This window comes from Vulpes vulpes, chromosome 14 (genome assembly GCF_048418805.1).
Source record: "Vulpes vulpes isolate BD-2025 chromosome 14, VulVul3, whole genome shotgun sequence".
NCBI classification, from domain to species: Eukaryota; Metazoa; Chordata; class Mammalia; order Carnivora; family Canidae; genus Vulpes; species Vulpes vulpes.
This window is the reverse complement of record NC_132793.1, coordinates 23,936,765-23,957,484: the sequence shown is the minus strand read 5'-3', so window position 1 is coordinate 23,957,484 and position 20,720 is coordinate 23,936,765. Positions and strand designations below refer to the sequence as shown.

At 39.6% G+C, this 20,720-nt stretch overlaps 1 protein-coding gene across 2 annotated transcripts in view; it reads right to left on the bottom strand.

Moving 5' to 3' along the window:
- The window catches only part of PIGU (phosphatidylinositol glycan anchor biosynthesis class U), a 121,619-nt gene that overhangs the window by 45,674 nt on the left and 55,225 nt on the right, over positions 1-20,720 (bottom strand). For both annotated transcript variants that reach the window (XM_026009858.1, XM_026009857.2), the window contains exons 3-6: positions 19,200-19,259; positions 18,281-18,343; positions 12,694-12,803; positions 10,383-10,483 (exon numbers count right to left, since the gene is read on the bottom strand). In XM_026009858.1, the coding sequence (XP_025865643.1) occupies positions 10,383-10,483; positions 12,694-12,803; positions 18,281-18,343; positions 19,200-19,259 (334 nt within the window). The remainder of the gene's footprint in view (positions 1-10,382; positions 10,484-12,693; positions 12,804-18,280; positions 18,344-19,199; positions 19,260-20,720) is intronic.

Below are 20,720 nucleotides of genomic sequence, written 5' to 3'. Positions count from 1 at the left end.
CTCCTGAGGCTTTGTGATTTGCCCAAGGCTACAGAGCTGGTAACTAGAAACTAGCAGGTTTTGAAGCTAGGTTGATCTGATAAAACCGCAGGCTGCTTTATCCTAGGGTCCTCTATGACTTTCTTCATGAGTAGAGCTTTACTCTAGAGGAACCCCATGTGGCAGTGATAGGTTCAGGCCTAAGGACCATTGGTCTGCCATTGTTCTTCCAGGGCTGAGCTCCAGGAAGAGACTCTCATTTTTACCTCCAAGTCCTCCCTAGAAGGCTCACTGAGCCTCTACCAATCCTGAGAAATCTTTTAAAAAAGAGGACATTATTAAAAGTAACAACCAGCATCACTTTACTGAGTTCTTAGTACATCCCTCACACCATGCTGTGTGTTACATGTACCATCTCATTCGTTCTTTGTATTTTCTCTGTGCACTAGGGGCCGTTTCAATCCCCATGTTACAGATAAGAAACCCAAGGACCAGAACAGTTAAATTACTTGGTTAAGGTGATACATCCAGGAAATGGAAGAGCTGGGATTAGCTACCAGATCTGTCTGACTTTAGAGTAGCCTGAGTGAGCTCTTAATCACCCTTGACTGCCTGAGAGTCCTTCTTCTTCCTTGAGAAGTAAGTCCTGTCACACACATCTCTTTTGGTGGGACAAGGAGAATTGGAAGGGTCCTTAGGTGGCAAACCTCAAGAATTCCTAGGTTGGAACATCTCATTGACAAACATCAACAGGAACAAGCAGGACTATCTATTAAAATATTTGTTTTCCTTTTTATAGCCTAATGAAGATTTCACAGGGATGGAATATTTTAATTAGCCACTGAAAGGCAGACTTCCCCTTGACCAAAAGCTCCAACTTTGAAGTGAAACACGAACTGCTCCACTAAAATAACATCAATCCTGCCCTTAGACCTGTTTGCTGCCCAACTCCACAAAAAGGACATCACAATACAATGGCTTGGGCCTTGTCCTGGCCTGTAGCTCTTGATGTGTCCCAGGCAACCCTGGACTGCCACAAAGGAGGCCAAGGGAGAACAAACAGGAGAAGGGGACAGAGCCAATGAGGCCACCCTGTTCTGCAGGACACTAGCTCCATGGAAGTCTGGGGAGAGAGTTGCCAAGTTTACTTTCACTGTCCCTATCTTCTTATCAATCAAGTAAATTTGTTTTTAATTATGTACTCACTGAGAAAATTTGGGAAAAAATAGATCTAAAAAGAAACAGAAACATGAGCTTACTCTAAAAACACAAGTATTATGCTTTTGGAATCTATTTTCTATTTTTTCTTGTTTTAACATAGCTGAGATTATATTTTATTAAAATATACAATCTTGTACTCTGCCTTAAAAATATGTATTCTCACATAATTTGCAATTATTTTTTTTTTTAAGATTTACTTATGGGACGCCTGGGTGGCTCAGCAGTTGAACACCTGCCTTTGGCTCGGGTGTGATCCTGGAATCCCAGGATCGAGTCCTGCATTGGGCTCCTTGCATGGAGCCTGCTTCTCTCTCTGCTTGTGTCTGCCTCTCTCTCTCTCTCTCTCTCTGTGTGTGTGTGTGTCTCTCATGAATAAATAAACAAAATCTTAAAAAAATAAAAAAGATTTATTTGAAAGAGAAAGAGAGAGTGTGAGTGAGGGAAGGACAAAGGGAGAGGGGGAGAGTGAATCCTCAAGCAGATTCCCGCTGAGCTCAGAGCCTGACCTGCAGCTTGCTCCCAGGACCCTGAGACAGAGACCTGAGCCAAAATTGAGAGCCAGCCACTTAATGGACTGAGTTACCCAAGCACCCCTAGAATTACTTTTTTTTTTTTTTTTTTTAATTTATTTATTTATTTATGATAGTCACAGAGAGAGAGAGAGAGGCAGAGACACAGGCAGAGGGAGAAGCAGGCTCCATGCACCGGGAGCCCGACGTGGGATTCGATCCCGGGTCTCCAGGATCGCGCCCTGGGCCAAAGGCAGGCGCCAAACCGCTGCGCCACCCAGGGATCCCCCTAGAATTACTTTTAAGCACGTGGGCAAATCATGGTTTATATACCCATTCCTCTATTTCGAGATTTTATTTTTTTCCAGAGAGAGAAAGAGAGAGAGAGAGAGAGAGAGAGATGGAGCACATGTGCATGTGCACGCGCATTCAAGGCATTCAAGCGTAGGCATATGCAAGTAGAGGGGAGGGGCAGGAGGGCCTCTCTCTGTTTTGAAGTATTATCCATTTTTTCTAGTCATAAATAATCCTGCAGTTAATGCCTTTGTATTATAAAGCTTTGTCTGTATTTCTGCACTGCTTTTGGATAGGTTCTCGAAAGTAGAATAAATCAAAAGTACAAACATTTTAAGACTACTGCCAAACTGCTTCCCAAGAGGCCTTCACTAATTTCCAAATCAATTCACTATGTGGAAGAATGCCTATTTGACAGCAACTTTGTCAGCACTGAGAATTATCTTCTAAAATCTTTGCCAATTTGAAAGGGAAAAAAAATAAGCCATTCCTGTTATTTTTATTAATTATCTATGGAGTTGAATATTTTTCCATATTTTATTAGTCATTTATATTCCTTCTTTGTGAAGTCTCCAAACTGTTTTCTTCTTTTTAAATAAAATTTTTTAAAATTTATTTATTCATGAGACAGAGAGAGGGGCAGAGACATAGGCAAAGGGAGAAGTAGAGAGCCTGATATGGGACTCAGTCCCCAGACCTGAGATCATGACCTGAGGTTAAGGCAAGTACTCAACACTGAGCCACCCAGGCATCCCTTTTTAAAAAAAGTTTTTTTAAATTTATTTATTCATGAGAGACACAGAGAGAGGGGCAGAGAAAAGACAGAGGGAGAAGTGGGCTCCTCACAGGGAGCCCAATGTTTTAATTTTTTTTAAAGATTTTACTTATTTATTTGAGAGAGTGAGCAGAGCAGGGGGGAGGGGCAGAGAGAGAGAGGGAGAAGCAGATTCCCCACTGTGCAGGGAGCCCTTTCCCACACTGGATCCCAGGACCCTGGGATCATGACCTGAGCTGAAAGCAGATACTTGACTGAGTGAGCCACCTAAGTGCACCTCCAACTGTTTTCTTCTTTAAACGAAGAGTGAATTATTCCTTTACAAATTTTATTTTATTTTTTTTAAAGATTTTATTTATTCATGAGAGACAGAGAGAGAGAGAGGCAGAGACACAGACAGAGGGAACAGGAGACTCCATGCAGGGAGCCCAATGTGGGACCTGACCCCAGGTCTCCAGGATCACACTCTGGGCTGAAGGTGGTGCTAAATTGCTGAGCCACCCGGCTGCCCACAAATTTTGTTAAAATTTAATTATGTGGTACAAATGTGAAATATAGAAAAATGACTTGCAGATTTTATTATTTTATTTCTTTAAAGATTTTATTTATTCATGAGAGACACAGAGAGAGAGACAGACAAAGGCAGAGGGAGAAGCAGGCTCCCCACAGGGAGTCCAATGTGGGACTCAATCCCAGGACCTCGGGATCATGCCCTGAGCCAAAGGCAGATGCTCAACCACTGAGCTACCCAGGCATCCCTGACTTGCAGATTTTATAAGTGACCCAACTTTATTGTATACTCTGTTGGTAGAGATTATTAATATACCCAAAGAGTTAGAGTGGTTCAGAGACCCAATTAAAATAGAATTCTTCAAATATTTTAACAGATTTTAATAGACTATTATTTGTGATGGTCTCTGTTTACAGCTAACAATGGAAAAAACCTTGAATGTCTAAGAAAAGGGAAGGTCTGGGACCCTATAATTAATACACCAAGGAATGGAAGTGGAGGTAGAACAGGGTGATGAAAGACTTTCATTTTGTGTTTTATACATTTGTGTTTCTTTTATTCTTTTTCTTTTTTTTTGTTTCTTTTATTCTTACCAAGTATTTCAATTACTTACATGAACTGCTCCTAAAAGTAAACAAACAAAAACACCTAAATTTAGATTTATAGAAACTGACAAACAAGTGATCAATGTCACACAATTCACATGAAGTAAGTGATAAAAGTAAAACAAAATCGGAGTACCTGCTTGGTTCAGTCAATTAAATGTCTGCCTTTGGTTCCGGTCATGATCCCAGGGTCCTGGATTGAGCCCTGCGATAGGCTCCCTGCTCAGCAAGGAATCTGCCTCTCCCTCTCCCTCTCCCTCTGCCTGCCACTACCCTTGTTTGTCCTCTCTCTCTCTCTCTAATAAATACACAAAATCTTAGAAAAAAAAAAGTAAAACAAAACTGTGCATATAACATTAAAAAAAGTCTGTATTCATCCAACAGAAATCTGGATCAATATAATAAAAAGATTTTTGTTCTGTGGAACCAGAAACAATGTGGCCACAAAAGAGATACATACAACTTTTTTACATGTTTTTCCCCTAAAACAAAACCTTTCCGTTGATATAAAGATACATACAGGGCAGCCCCGGTGGCGCAGCGGTTTTAGTGCCGCCTGCAGCCCAGGCGTGATCCTGGGGACCCCAGATCGAGTCCCATGTCAGGCTCTCTGTATGATGCCTGCTTCTCCCTCTGCCTGTGTCTCTGTCTCTATGAATAAATAAATAAAATGTTTAAAAAAAAAGATACATACAAAACATGTTTTATTAAAATGGCAAATTTCACATTTTTGTGTGAGACTCCTAATGCATATACCTTCAGAGCTTATGTCTTCTGTCTTTCCACTTGGCTATTTTTAAAAATTAATTAATGAATTAGTTAGTTAAGTTTATTTATTTTTCTTAGTAATCTCTATACCCAATGTGGGGCTCAAACTCATGACCCTGAGATCAAGAGTTGCAGGCTCTACTGACTGTGCCAGCCAGGTGTCCTTGCATTCAGTTATTTTTTTTTAAAAGATTTATTTATTTATTTGAGACAGAGAGAGAGAAAACGCACGACCATGGGGGGAGGGGAGGGGCAGAGGGAGAAAGAGAAAGAGAATCCTCAAGCAGGCTTACCTCTGAGCAGGGAGCCCAAGATGGGGCTCGATCCCAGGACCCAGAGATCATGACCTGAGCCAAACTCAAATGTTGAACTCTTAACTGACTAAGCCACCCAGGTGCCCCTGCACTTGGCTATTATAAAGGCAGCATTTCCAAAGAGCATTTCCAAAGCCCCAAGATGGGGCTCGATCCCAGGACCCAGAGATCATGACCTGAGCCAAACTCAAATGTTGAACTCTTAACTGACTAAGCCACCCAGGTGTCCCTGCACTTGGCTATTATAAAGGCAGCATTTCCAAATAGTCTTGGCTATTATAAAGGCAGCATTTCCAAAGCAGCATTTCCAAAGGCATTTCAGTCCTTTCTGCCAGGCTGCAGCATACAGTCATTTTTTATTTTATTTTATTTATTTTTTTATTATATTATATTATATTATATTATATTATATTATATTATATTATATTTATTTTATTTTATTTATTCATGACAGACAGAGAGAGAGAGAGGGAGAGGCAGAGACACAGGCAGAGGGAGAAGCAGGCTCCATGCAGGGAGCCTGACACGGTATTTGATCCCAGGCCTCCAGGATCACACCCCGGGCTGAAGGCAGCACTAAACCGCTGAACCACTGGGGCTGCCCTAGAGTCATTATTTTAATGAAAGCCAGGCACCTCGATAAATGGGTCTACCTGAGCCTGACTCTCTGGAAACTGGGACTGAGGCAGGCAGTATTCACAGAAGTAGAGTCTTCACTATTCCAAAGTTGTTTCTAACAAAATGACCACCATTTTCAGAACAAGAAAATTCAGGTTATGCAATATCTCCTCATGGATGATAAGTTAAATTAAAGGGCCTACAGAAAGGCCACCTACAACCACTGCAAGAGAAACAATGTCTATGAAGACCTAAGTCATTCCCATGCTGCCCTAGAAAGAAAATGTAAACTCCCGTAAAAGGTTCTGCATACAACTTTTGATTCTTTATTTCCTGAGTATACAAACTATTCGCAACAATGTAGCAAAATAAAGACTCTCGTATACTTCTTATGGGAGTATAAATTGGTAAAATTCTTGAAGGCAATTTAGCAACAAATTTCAGAAATCCTAACGAGGGTACACATCCAGTGATACAATAATTCTATTTCCAGGATTTCATTGTAAGAAAATAACTATATGTGGGTATGGAAATTACTATACAATAGAAAATTAATTGTAGTATTATTTAAATAACTGAAAACTGAAAAATTAGTTAAGTATTTAACAGAAGTTGGTTAAAGAATTTCTACACATTTCATTTCTACACAATGAAATAGGATGCAGCCATTAAACATGGCTAGATGTTTATTGATATATATGTAGATTATATTATTGACCCCAATTCTCCATCCCTCCTTATGTCCAGACTCTGTCATATAACTTTGCAGTGTCTTCCCATTGTGAACAGGATGAAGTCTCCACCCTGAGCTCAGCCATGTGTTGTTTTGATCCATGGGATGTTAGCACATGTGATGCAACAAGAAACTTAAAAGTGCATGCCCGATTGGGCTTGCTCACAGCTGTGCCTTTGCTATCATTATGAGAAGACCATGTCTAATTTAATCCCTGGGTCCAGGAGGATAAACAGACAGGTAGAGAAGAGCCCAGCCTAGATTAGCCAGCTATAGCCAGCTACCGATGGATGAATGAGCCCAAATGAAACCAACAAACTGCCTAGCCAAGTCTAACCGAGATCAGCTGATCCTTAGCTGACTTACAGATATATGAATCAAGTAAAAGTTTATAGTTGTTTTAAGCCACTGAATTTTGGCATTGTTTGTTAAATGACATTTTTGTGGCAACAGTTGATTGAGAACAATATTTAAAAGTCTGAAAGAAAAATGAGGAAAAAAGTCTGGAAAATATATACACCAAATGCTACTAGACTCCCAGTTAAAAACCATAGATAATTGATCACATGCATATCCTCTCTCCCTCCAAAAACCTCACTAAAATGACAATAAAGGAATAAAATTTGTCTTAAACAACAAAGGAGAAGAGATTATAGCAAAATAAAATTTAATACAATAGTGGAAACATAAAGCAGATGGAAGAGGGAAAAGTGAGCAACATGGAAGAAATTACAGTTTAATGGCCTGCAGAGAGGAGCAGCAATAAATATTGGGGCAACTCACCCCCTACAGTGCTAGTTTCTAAGAAACTCAGCACCTTGAAGGCATCAGGTACTATGGAAAGTGGGAGTACAGAGATGGAAATCAAGCTGAAAGTTTATATACAGACCAGTAAGAACCCCGGGTCGCATCTCATCTATGTGCAGCCAGGTGACTACCCCTACATACACCATCTTTCCACCTTCTCTACCCCTCAAGACTACAGTTCTAGAGAACACTCACTAAAGAGGCACAGGTCTAGAGGATACTATGCATAGTAATGAGCTGAGGGAAAGTGTGGGCTGAAAAGTAATGAGATTACATAAACTCTCTCTAATGCAATCTACCACATCCATCCCCCATTCCTGCTCTCTCAACTCTAGCAGTTGGTCACATGAACCCCCCATCCCACCAAAACTCCATCTTGGTTACTCTTAGGCAGGACATTGGAGGATTCCTCTTTGGAAAAAAATCATTTCAGAGAAAAAGAAAATGATGACATTTAGGGATACCTACAAGAAAAAAAGGCCAGCGCACTGCCTGAAATCCTTACAGTGAGACTGATTCTGCCCATTCACAGGGTCTCAAATGAACACATTAGTGCCAGTTTTAAATAACAGCCAGCCAGCCAGGGATCATCATAAATAAGAGAAAATCCTCCCATGTGAAAGACAGAGCCCAAATCAAACAGGAAAAGAAAAAGGTTGGGGGAGGGGGGGGCCAGGAAGACAAAGGGACTATGTATAGAACTAATGGAAACTAAAAACAACAACAAAAATTCAGAGAGATAAGAGAGGATACTGTGATGGTAAAATAATAACAGGACATGAGACGCCTAGGTGGCTCAGCGGTTGAGTATCTGCCTTCAGTCCCAGGATTAAATCCCACATCAGGCTCCCCATGAGGAGCCTGCCTCTTCTCTGCTTGTGTCTCTGCCTCTCTTTCTGTGTGTCTCTCATGAATAAATAAATACAATCTTTTAATTAAAAATAATAACAGGATACTTCAAAGAAACAACTGGAGATGAAAAAAGAACTTTAAAATATGTTTAGAAAATTAGGGGTGCCTGGCTGGCTCAGTCAGTAGTGCATGCAACTCTTGATCTCAGGGTTGTGAGTTCGAATCCCACACTGGGTGTAGAATTTAATTTAAAAACAAATATAAAAAAATAAAAACACTTAAAATATAGATATATAAATATTTTTAAATTTTTAAATTCAATAGAAGAGTTGAAAGATAAAAACATAGATGTGTCCCAGCAAAAGTAAGAGGAAGTCGGTGAAAAAGACGGAAAAATCCCACGAAAATAAAATATGCAGATTAGACCAGTCAAGAAAGGCCAATATCCAATAGATGTCCTTAAACAAGAGGACAGAGAAAACAGGAGAGAATTTGAAAAATAGTACAAGAATACCTTCAAGAACTAAAGGATACTGGTATCTAAACTGAAAGGGCCTACCAAGTGTCTAGCATAATAAATGGAAAAAGGCTCATGTTAAGACATGGCATCATAGGGGCACCTGGGTGGCTCAGTGGTTGAGTGTCTACCTCCGTCAGGTCGTGATTCTGGGGTCCTGGGATGGAGTCCTGCATCAGGCTCCCCACAGGGAGCCTACTTCTCCCTCTGCTCACGTTTCTACCTCTCTCTCTGTATCTCTCATTAAGAAATTAATAAAATCGTAAAAAAAAAAAAGACATGGCATCATAAAATTTCAAAACACTGAGGATAAAAAGAAGATCCCAAATCTTTTAGAAAACATTAGATTACATTTAATGGCATCAAACTGCTTAATAGCAACCAGGATGCTAGAAGACAGTGAAGTAATGTCTTCAAAATTCTGAAGGAAAAGTTTTTCCAGTCTAAAATTCTATACTTGCCCCAACTATTAATTTGCTGCCAAACTAAAATAAAGACATTTTCAGACGAAAATGACTCAAAATATGTATCTCATACACCCTTTTTAAAATGATTTTTAAGTAATCTCTATACCCAATATGGGGCTCAAACTTACAACCCCTTACTTTTGTGATCAAAAGTCACACACTCCACTGATGAAGCCACTCAGGTGCCCTTCATACACCCTTTCTTAGGAAACTACTAGAGGATATACTTTAGCAAAACAGAGGGGGAAAAAGTCAATAAAGGAGAGAAGGAATACAGGAAAGAAGGATAATAACACGGAATAATTATAAAGGAAAGTCCCAGTATGATAGCTTTGCAGCAGACCCAGAAAACAGTGAGGACAGACTGGGACAGGATGGAGGATGTGTGAGAGGTCTTCAGAAAAATAATGGAACTAGTAGACTATTGATGTATTTAAACATTTAAAAAAAACTATTTGGCACTTGATAGGTCTATCAGAACTAGGGGAAAAATAAGGATTGTTACAAAAGGAGTAAGTAAAAACAAACAAAAATAAATAAAGAAAAAGTAATCATGTTACTACTTTGCCCAGCAGTAAATAATACAGTCATAATATACAGGTACTGACTACTGATTTAATCAAACATGTCATATAACTTCTCTAAGAAAATAAGGCAAAGGGGAAGTGATGATACAAAAGAGCTGAATCTTTATCTCCCATAAGGGGAATGCAATAGATAATATCTAAAATTTATAATTCATGAAAAAGCAATATGAGATCTCACTTAGAAATATGGGCAGCTGAATGGCTTAGTCAGTTAAGTGTCTGTCTTCAGCTCAGATCATGATCCTATGATCAAGCCTCTCATGGGGCTCCCTGCTCAGCGGGAGCCTGCTTCTCCTCCCTCTTCCCCTCCCCACTGCTTGTGCTCTATCTTTCTCTCTCAAATAAATAAATAAAATCTTTAAAAAAAATATGGAAATACCAGCAAAGCCAGAAAGGAGTTCTTTCAAAGTTGAACTAGGGATGGGAAGAGAGGCAGAGACTGTTATTCTCATTATAAGCCTTTTCCCAGTTTTTTATTTTTTAAACTTAGTTAGTTAATTATTTACTTATTTATTTAAAATAATCTCTACACCTAACGTGGGGCTTGAACTCACGACCCCAAGATTAAGAGTTGTATGTTCTTCCAACCAAGCCAGACAGGCACCCCACTGTTTCTTTACAACTGTGTTAACAATAACTCTCTGAGTAGTAGAATTTAAGCATCTTTTAATTTTTTCTCTTAGCTTATCTAAATTTCCTATAATAATCTTGTATTACTTGCATAATTAAAAATTCTTAAATGTCAGATTGTTTTTTAAAAAAAAAGTATTATAAAACCCTGCACAAATCAGGGACTGACCTTTGCACTTTCCTTTGGGACCTTACCTTTTATTGTGGTCAAAATGAAGAAAGCAATGAGAGTGTTGTTGATGGCGCAGGTGGACTTGGCAACACAAGACAAGACCGTGTAGGGATTTAAGAGATAGCTGGGAAAAACATAAATGTTGGCATTAGAAATCCAAATCAAAGGACCAGGGAGTCCTGGCCACCACCAGCAGGCAATTCAAGAAATTTACTAAAACCATACTCAAGGGAAGGCAACTTTTTAGAAATGAGTTCTCTTAAAAGAATGAAATGGAGTTGGGACCAATGAGTACAAGACGCTGAACATTCACTGCCTATTCTGTACTCTGTGGTATATCATCACAGAGATCCAGTAAACTAGCAGCACCATTCCTCTAATGGAAAAACTGAGACTCGGTGGTTAAGGAACTTGCCCAAGGTTTCACAAGCTAATAAATTCATTAAAAAATCAGGACTTTCTGGCTCTAAAGCCTATGTTTTTTTCTATTACTTAAGAGCTCATAAATGGTAAAATTTTACTGATTCCCAAAGAGTCTTGTATTTTAGGAATGTTTACTTGTCTTTAAAAACCAGGAAAGTAATTTTTCCTCAATCAGGATCCTAAGCTCTGATGCAGGCTACCCACCCAACCCTTTCTCCAAGAGGTCAAAGCAGATTGGGGTTAGTCCTCTTGGTAATCAAGCTGTATCCACCGAGCCAGACCCCAAGGACAGGGTAAGTATCTGCTGAATTCAATAAGCTGGTTGCCACAGAACTTCACAGGACATCTTGAACTTCCGCTGAGAAGGAATTACGCTGAAAAATCCAGTCTTTTCCTGAGGTGGAAAGGAATGGATTTAGAAATGAATTTAAAATGCTGATTAGGGAAATGTTATATAGTTATAATGGATTATTTTATTTATTTCTATCCTGTTTCCACAAAAGATTTGAGGCAGCTCAAATGAGGACAGATAATAAAAACTAATAGCAAAGTAGAAATAGAAATAAAAAACCGAGACCAAGAAAAAATGTCAATAGAAAAAAAAAAAAAAATAAGGGCCAGGGTAAAAAAGACCAGATGTGTCTTCTACAGCACTGAATAATCAGCTTCAAATCTGGCTCTGAGTTTCCTGGCAGAGTGAAAGGGAGACCGGTTACATAATTCTGATTATTAGATAGGAAGAAACATACCAATGTCTCACGGGGAGATTATAATTCTTATTCACCAATAAAGACCTTAAATCCAATACCTCCCAGTGCTATAAGATTAGCAGTTCTAAAGCCAAAAGCCCAGAAACTGTTTTCTTTTCAACAATTACAGATAGGCTTGTCACACAACCTTTAAAGAAATGGCTGCTATTATAAAAGTATCCCCAGGAGATATATGAGTCCATAAAGGATTCATAAAGTTACTAAACCTCTAGTTCTCTTAGGTAGTTCTTGCCAATATTTCTGAAATACATAGGTATGAAAGTTGTTTGGTTGGGAGAGGGGGAAAAAAGCCATTTCTAAATAGCAGGTGATGTTCAAGAAGCAGCTGCACAGCCACCTATTTGGAATACTGAATAGGAGATTCAACACAAAGCAGAGGGTTGAATAAACTGTCCTCACAAGGCCCCTTTTAATTCTGAAGGTCTAAAGTCAGGTTTTTCCATAAGGAAACTTGTCTGTCTTGTTTACAGTATATCTCTAGAAGCAAGCATAGTATTAATATTCAGTGACTATTAGCTGACTGAATAATTATTCATATTTGCCTATCTCCAGAATACAAATGGGAATAACCTGAAAGAACTAAATTTACTGGAAGCACTGAGCACTCCCAAAGAATTCTTTTACAGAGCTTCAATAAGTTTCACTCTCCCATACTGGTCACCCAGCTGGGATAGCTCTGTTTGGCTATGTTTTTCTACACTACAAATGGAGAACTAATTGTACATGAAATATAGGAGCTGCTCAATATAATGGCCACATAAAGATCAGAATTTTATTCAATCCATGTATACAATTAAAGAACTCTTTTATTTATTTATTTATTTATTTATTTATTTATTTATTTATTTATTTAAAGAAACACTGGTTACAAGTAGGCTGGAGCCTAGATCAGCATACAGTGAAAAGGCATTTGTAAGGGGTTGATTGTGCATGTCCCTGTGTGAGGCTTTGTCCCAACAGAGACAGAATGGCTCTGTCTCTTTTGCTGGCCAGCACCCCAGTTGTGCAACAGAACCACAGCAAGTACTTGATGACTAAGACTGCAAATCTCCAAAAATATAACAAACAACATGAGAAAGTCTCATCAGATTTTTTCTTGCATTTGTTGGCACTGAGCCCTGTTTTGTCAAAGAATACTTACAACAGGGCCACTTTCAGAGGGATGTAACGCATTTCCATAGGGGTTCGGATGAGTTCGGCCACATCTGGGGCATACTGGTCTAGTTCTAGGAGGAGTTTCTGCTTTTTAAACTGGAAAAAAAAATGACAAAACACATTACTTCCCATTGTTTTTAGAATGAAGACAGTAGCCCTTCCATGGCCTGAATGGCCCCACCTGGTCTGGCCCTACCTCCCCAAGCTCATCTCATAACCACCTCTCCCCTCACCTCTCACTTTCTGGGTTCAGGCACCATGAACATGCCATAACCCTCATGTTCCCAGGCCTTTGCATTTGACCTGGAACAACCACCTCTCTTTCCCTAGTTATGTCCCACATCATCTTTAGATCTCAGTTAAATCATTTCTTCCTCAGGAAGGCACCCTCACCCTCACTCAAGTAGGTAAAATCTCCCTATTACACATTCTTCCATAGTATTGTTCATGGTTACAACTTTTTTATTTATCTAATATCTGTCTCCCTCACTGACTATGAGTTCCATGAGAGCACAACAATGTTTATATTTGCCAGTACCTGGCACAGCGAGCAAGCAACAAATATCTATTGAATGGCTGGATGAATGAGTGGCAAAGCAATGTTCTCAGCCATTCTGAACAGTTATCTTTGGGGCAACTGGGTGGCTCAGTCCATTAAGCATCCGCCTTTGGCTCAGGTCATGATCCCAGGGTACCAGGATCGAGCCCCACATCACAGAGCCCAGCCTCAGGCTCATTACTCAGTGAGGAATCTGCTTCTTCCTCCCCCCACCCTCTCCCTGCTCATGCTTTCTTAAATAAAATCTTATTTCTTTTTTTAAGATTTTATTTATTTATTCACGAGAGACATAGAGAGGGAGAGAGGCAGAGACACAGGCAGAAGGAGAAGCAGGCTCCATGCAGGGAGCCCAATGTGGGACTCAATCCCAGGACTCCAGGATCACAACCTGAGCCAAAGGCAGGCGCTCAACCACTGAGCCACCCAGGCATCCCTCAAATAAAATCTTTAAAAAAAAAAAAAAAAGTTATCATGAGTGGCCTAAGGATTCCAAAGTTCCATCAGTAAAGTGAAATATTTTCATACAATGTGAAATGATCCCCTGAATGTCACAGTATCCAGGGGTTTCTTCCAAGCTCTCCTGTTTCAAATTTTTCACTTCCACAGAGGAAGTAGGGGAATAGCCATGATGAAGAGAAGGAGGAGGGCTGGGCGTGGCTCGGCAGCTGGATAGTCTAGAGGGAGTGAGATGGGGGTGGAAAGCTCTTGCCTTCCCCTGGTGTGTCCCAACAAGTTCATGGGTGTGCTCCAGAATGAAAAAAAGTTACCTATAAGCAACCATGGGTCAAACTATGGACAGAAAAAGCCTCTGAACCCAGAATGGGTAGTTTTGCTGAATTAATGGTGAGAGAATCTTATTTCAAGAGTATAAAATCAATGCTGCAACCAATTACAAAACAGAGTACTGCAGAGGAGCCAGAGTAGCAGGTGCTTAACTATCTGTGCATGATTAAAGATTTAATGATGAAAAAGGTACATATGGACTGCATACATACTGCAAATACATACTGCATTTGTATAACTTACACAAAGTTAAAAGCATGCAAAATACTACATGTTATTTAAGGATATATACAAAAGTAGCAAGAGTTAAGGCTGTGTGGGGGAATGATAAACACTAAATCCACAACAGTGGTAACTGGTGAGAGGGAGAACAAGGAGATGAAAGTCTCAGATGTAAGTATATGTGTAATGTTTTATTTATTTTTTTATTTTATTTATTTATTTTAGAGAGAGAGAGAGAGAGAGCACAATTGAGGAGAGAGGCAGAGGGAGAGGGAGAGAATCTCCAGCAGACTCCCAGCTGAGCGCAGAGCTCAACACAGGGCTTGATCCCATGACCCCAAGATCATGACCTAAGCTGAAACAAGAGCTGGACACTCAACCAACTGAACCACCCAGCTGCCCTATGTAATGTTTTATTTTCAGGCTGAAATAAGTTCACAGTATGTATTATTCTTTCCATATTTTTGCATGTCTTTGGTGTTTCAGAATTTTTCAACGGAAATTTTTAAATAAAATTTTAAAGATTCATCTTTCAGTTCAAAAGAAAATTGAGGCGTTATCACAGGAATACAGGTAAGCCCAGACTTCTTGCACAGATTTAAATAGAGGCTTAATCAAAACACCTGAACAAACTCCAAAAACTTCCCTTTGATCATCTCTGAGAGTTCAGGTTAAACAGTGAATTATCATCATTAAGAGTTATGCTACCATTCACAGGCGAGGTTGTTTAATTAAAAAAAACAATACACAAACAAAAGTGCTTTTATCAGAGAGGAGGGGGCTGGCTGGGTAGACAAAGCACTTAGTGAGACAGCTGCAGCAGTGGTAGAGAAAGGAGTCCCTGCTAGTTAAGGGTTCTGGAGTTCCTGCAGAATGAAGGCCACCTGGACGGAGTGAGACCCACAGAGAAGGCTGTTGGAAGGAAACAGGGAGTTCGTCCAGGAGCAGCCAGAGAGACAGGTGGGAATGCAGATCCATTCCGCAGGCTGGAAGCCAGCCAGCCCGACTACAGGAGGAGATGGGGGCAGCTCAACAGGCACGTGCAGATCCAAGGCAGAAGTGACACTGTGCCGACAACTAAAGAAAAGTACTTCCTTGTAACTCCAATCTTCCAAAAATACTTTGAAACAGATTTTATGAAAGAAGAGTCTGCAGGAGAGAAGGGCAGTCAAGTCAGCATTCCCCAGATTTTCTGCTATGTCTCTTTTTGTCTGCCCCAATCTCACCAGCAAAGCCCCCATCATGCCTGACCTCACAGGCCCAATATTGACTCAGCTCCCCAAAGAACAACAAAAATCCTTTTTAAAAATCCCCACTGTAGGGATCCCTGGGTGGCGCAGTGGTTTGGCGCCTGCCTTTGGCCCAGGGCGCGATCCTGGAGACCCGGGATCGAATCCCATGTCGGGCTCCCGGTGCATGGAGCCTGCTTCTCCCTCTGGCTGTGTCTCTGCTTCTCTCTGTCTCTATGTGACTATCATAAATAAATAAAGAAAAAAATATTTAAAAAAAAAATAAAATAAAAAAAAAATAAAAATCCCCACTGTAAAAAAAAAAAAAAAAAAAAAAAAATCCCCACTGTATCAGAGACAGAAAAATGACTAAAAGTCTAAGGAAAAATGAGCACACGCAGCACACCAATAAAATATTAAAAGTATAAAAATATGTGAGGTTAACAAGTACCATTTAAAATTCAAAGATAAATATTTCCAGATATATTCAGCAGCCTTGACAATGATGAGATTTTTTTTTTTTAAGATTTTATTTAAGAGAGAGAGTGTGAGAGAGCATGAACAGGGGATAGAGGGAGAAGCATACTCCCCCACTGAGTTGGGAGCCCAATGCAGGACTTTATCCCAGGACCCCTGGGATCATGACCTGAACCAAAGGCAGATGCTTAACTGACTGAGCCACCCAGGTGCCCTGACAATGATGAGATTTAAAGCTATCACAGGAGAGGTTAAAAGTGGCCTAAAAGGTATAGTACCAGGACGCCTGTGTGGCTCAGTGGTTGAGTGTCTGCCTGCCTTCGGCTCAGGACATGATCCTGGAGTTCTGGGATTCAGTCCTGCATTGGGCTCCTGCATAGACCCTGCTTCTCCTCCCTCTGCCTATGTCTCTGCCTCTGTGTCTCTCATGAATAAATAAATAAAATCTTAAAAAAATAAAAAAATTAAAAATAAAAGGTGTATTACTTGGGTGCACTGTCTCTGTAATCATTAATCACCTTATATACAGATGCTTGTGTGCTTTTCCATATGCATATTTCAATAGAAATTTTTGAATTAAAAAAAAAGTCTCCAAGGTGGAGCTAATTTATCTCTGCATGTCTTAGCTTATGAGGAGACCATGACCAGAGCTGAAAGCAGAAGCTTAACCAAGCCACCCAGGCACCCTTAAGATATACTCTTATAGCAACTTTCAAGTATACAATATTAACTATAGTCATCATGCTATACATTAGATCTCCAGAACTTACTCTTCTTACAGCTGGAAGTTTGTACCTTTTGACTGACATCTTCTCAATTCCCCCACCCCCAAACCCACTCTCTGGCAACCACCAATCTACTCTGTTTCTATGAGTTTGACTCATAAACTGTACACTCAATGTGGGACTTGAACTCATGACCCCAAGATCAAGAGTTGCATGCTCTACTAACCAAGCCAGTCAGGCTCCCCAATTTGACTTAAAAAAAAAAAAAAGATTTATTTTAAAAAGTGAGGTAGGGGACAGAGGAGAGAGTCTTTAGCAGACTCTGTGCTGAGAGTGGGCCAACACAGGGCTTAATCTCACGACCTTGAGATCAGGACCTGAGCCAATACTGGGAACCAGATCCCTAATCGACTGCAACCCCCAGGCAACACCCCCCCCCAAGGCTGACCTTTTAAGATTCCACATGTAAATAAGGTCATACAGTTTTTGTCTTTGTCTAATTTATTTCAGTTTGCATAATGCCCTCAGGTTTATCTATGTTGTCCCAAATGCTCCACTGGTTTAAGATGTACACTCCCTGGGTCTTAGTGATAAGTCTCTAAAATGTAGTGTTTTGGTTTTTTTTTAACTATTTTTCTACACCCACTGCAGGGCCTGAACTCACAACCCTTATATGAATAGTCACAAGCTCTACTGACTGAGCCAGCCAGGTGCCCCTACTTCAAGGGTTTATAGACCTATTAAATCTTAAATGGACGCCGAGTTAAGAATTGCTAATCTAGATATCTTATAAATCTTTTCGAAGTCCGCAATTGTAGAATTCACCAGCTTTGTTACTAATGACCAGTGCCACAGAAATGCAGACTGCTACTTCTGGTTCAATTACTTGGTAACAGAAGTGAAAATGAACAATAAACACACAACACCAATGTGATGCAGCCTTCTCTTACTCCAGTCTAAATCCTCTCAGTGGCTCCTAGCTAATCAAGGAGGACTGCAGCCAATTTTTAAAATAACTACATGGATAGTACATATGGTTAACCTGTTAACTCTCTTAGAACCCAGGAAAACGAAAATGGTCACAATATGCCATTTCCCTTGGCTACCAAAAATGGATTAAGACTAAAGTTTACATCAATACTTTCTACAGGCATTTACTACATGCCAAATTTCCCAAATAAGATTGCTCTTTGCAGGGGAAAAAAAACTACATTGGGAATCCAATTTTACCTCAGAGGCATAACACTGTCAGTTAAAAGCTGCATTCATGAAAAGAAGATTTTTAAGGGTCCTCAGTAATAGAATTGTAGTTCAATACTGCTCTCGAATTGCACTTGCACAGGTAAATGGATATTAAGCTACATAAATTAAACTGACCTTTCTGTATCTGTTAAGAAAGCTGTTTCATTGCTTTGTTTTGGCCATTCCAGGGCTGGCTTTCAGGCCAGAAGCCTCTCTTCCACTTCTTAGTATTTTTAAACAGTGGATCCTTAGGTACATGACCTTTGATTCTTTGTAATCACAAAGGCCAGAAGACTATCAAAAACTCTAGTTTTGTCTCACCCACAGACTACTTACCACAACTTTATTGAAGTCTTGGATTGCAAAATACAGGGCAATGGCAGTGAGTGCATCAGTTATCTGTCGAGAGAAAGAAATGATAGTGTAGGAGTGATGGAATGCTGCCAGGGCCTAGAGCTTTTGGATGGTGGTGGCCTATTCGGTAATGAAGTCTTACAGTCAGGCAGCACCTCAACTCTCGCTTTGACTACCCAAAGATAAAGCCTTGAGGGAGATGTGACTAGAAAACCTTGAGGACTATCACCCATCAAGGTTTATGTTAGCTTGGTGTATCCATTTGTTCTTTCACTGCAAGTTACTTAAGTCTTCTGTAAAACAGGAATAACATCCAGTGCTCTGCAGGCCTGATGTGTCAAGTGCCTAGCATGAAGTAAGTCCTCAATAAACAGCAGCCATTATAACGATTAAGGAAGACTTCAGTACACCTCCTACCTGACCCAGATTTTCAACCCTAAATAATAAGGCAAGTGTTCCAAATTACTATCTCTCAAAACAGCCTTGTCATCTCAGCTTTGAAGGTTATTGCCTCTGAGAGTCTCATCAGGCCTATGTCCACTGCATGGAATCTCTTGGCAGAATGCTTAGGAAATTCAGGTGCCTCTATACTGGCTTAGGAAATTCAGGTGCCTCTATACTGGCACCACAATTAAAACCAATCATAGAATCTTGGTGCTACAAAGTTTGAGACTACATAGTCCAGAAAGCAAGTATAAGGAATTGGAAGTGGTCAGATGTCAGACTACTCCCCGTACTTCCATAATACTATCATAGTTCCTTGAATTCAAATTAAGGATAGGTTTTTGCTTTTATACTCTCAGAAACTCCTCAGCTCCCCAAATATAATTTTTCCCAAAAACAACAAGAAAGAAGACTCTAAAGATATATACATATTGATTTTACATGGAAGGTTACTTACCATAAATACCAATTCAGCATAGTCAATCAGGAAATGAAAGAGGTATATTATTAATGGAGTCTGTAGGAGAAAAACAAACAACAAATAAATTAATTTAAATCTTATTATTAAAAAATAAATAAATAAATCTTATTATTATCAGTTTCCAGAGTAGGGAATGGGAAAGAAGCTATTCTCTCAGCAAAAATCTCTCTTTCCAAGAATACTGTTCTGTAGTAGTTGGCCAGTGTCCATACAAGGGAGAATAATTTAGGGTCACTGGATCATTTTTTGCCATGGGGACTATCTGCTGAACTGAGTAAAGAGGACAAAATACAACATGTGTTAAATATCTGTTGAGGAACTGTAAACATATTAAAAGTACGAGGTAAGTTTTAGTTCTAAGCCATACAGAATAACCAAGGGAAACTCCATAGTGGACCAAGATTACTGAAATCATAAAATAAATTGGGAAATCTTTTACTGCCTCTTGTCCTCTGAGATGTTTTATATCTTTAGTGTTATTGCCTCCTCATATACTGGGGGAAATTTGCTCACTGTGAAGTCATCCTGGCATGAGTTTTCATTAAGAGATTTTTAAAAAAAGATTTCATTTATTTATTCATGAGAGACAGACAGAGAGAGAGAGGGGGGCAGAGACACAGGCAGAGGGAGAAGCAGGCTCTATGCAGGGAGCCTGACGTGGGACTCAATACCGGATCTCCAGGATCAGGCTCTGGGCCGAAGGTGACGCTAAACTGCTGAGCCACCCGGGCTGCCCTCTTTAAAAGATTTTAATTACAGATTCAATTTCTATCACAAATAAAACACTATTCAGATTTGCTATTTTTTCTTGCCAGTTTAGGTAAGTTATAGATTTTGTCCATTTCATCTAAATTTTCAAATTTACTGCCATATTTAATTAATAATATATAATTTTTATTTTATAGTGATTTTCCCTTTTTCATCCCCAACATTGGTAATTTGTACCTTCTCTCTTTTATCTAGACAATTTTGTCAAAGATTTCTCAATTTAATCAGTCTTTCAAGGAACAAACTTTGGGCTTTTCTGAATAATATACTTTTGTTTTCTATTTCATTAATTTCCTAACTTTATAATACAATATATAATCCTTCCTTCAATCTTTTCTGGGTACAACTACTTTTTCTTTTTCTAATGATACATAGATCACTGATATTTAGGCTTTCTTCTTTCCTAATGTAGTCATTTAAAGCAATAAATGTTCCACTAACTATGGCTTTAGCTGCATCACACAGGTTTTGAAATGTTGGCTTTTCAATATCATTCATTTCAAAATACTCTGATTATCGGGATGCCTGGGTGGCTCAGTGGTTGAGCATCTGCCTTCAGCCCAGGGCGTGATCCTGGAATCCCAGGATCGAGTCTGACATTGGGCTCCCTGAATGGAGCCTGCTTCTCTCTCTGCCTGTGTCTGCCTCTCTCTCTCTCATAAATAAATAAATGAAATATTTTTTAAAAAACCTCTGATTTTCACTGAGATTTCTTCTTTGATAAATGTA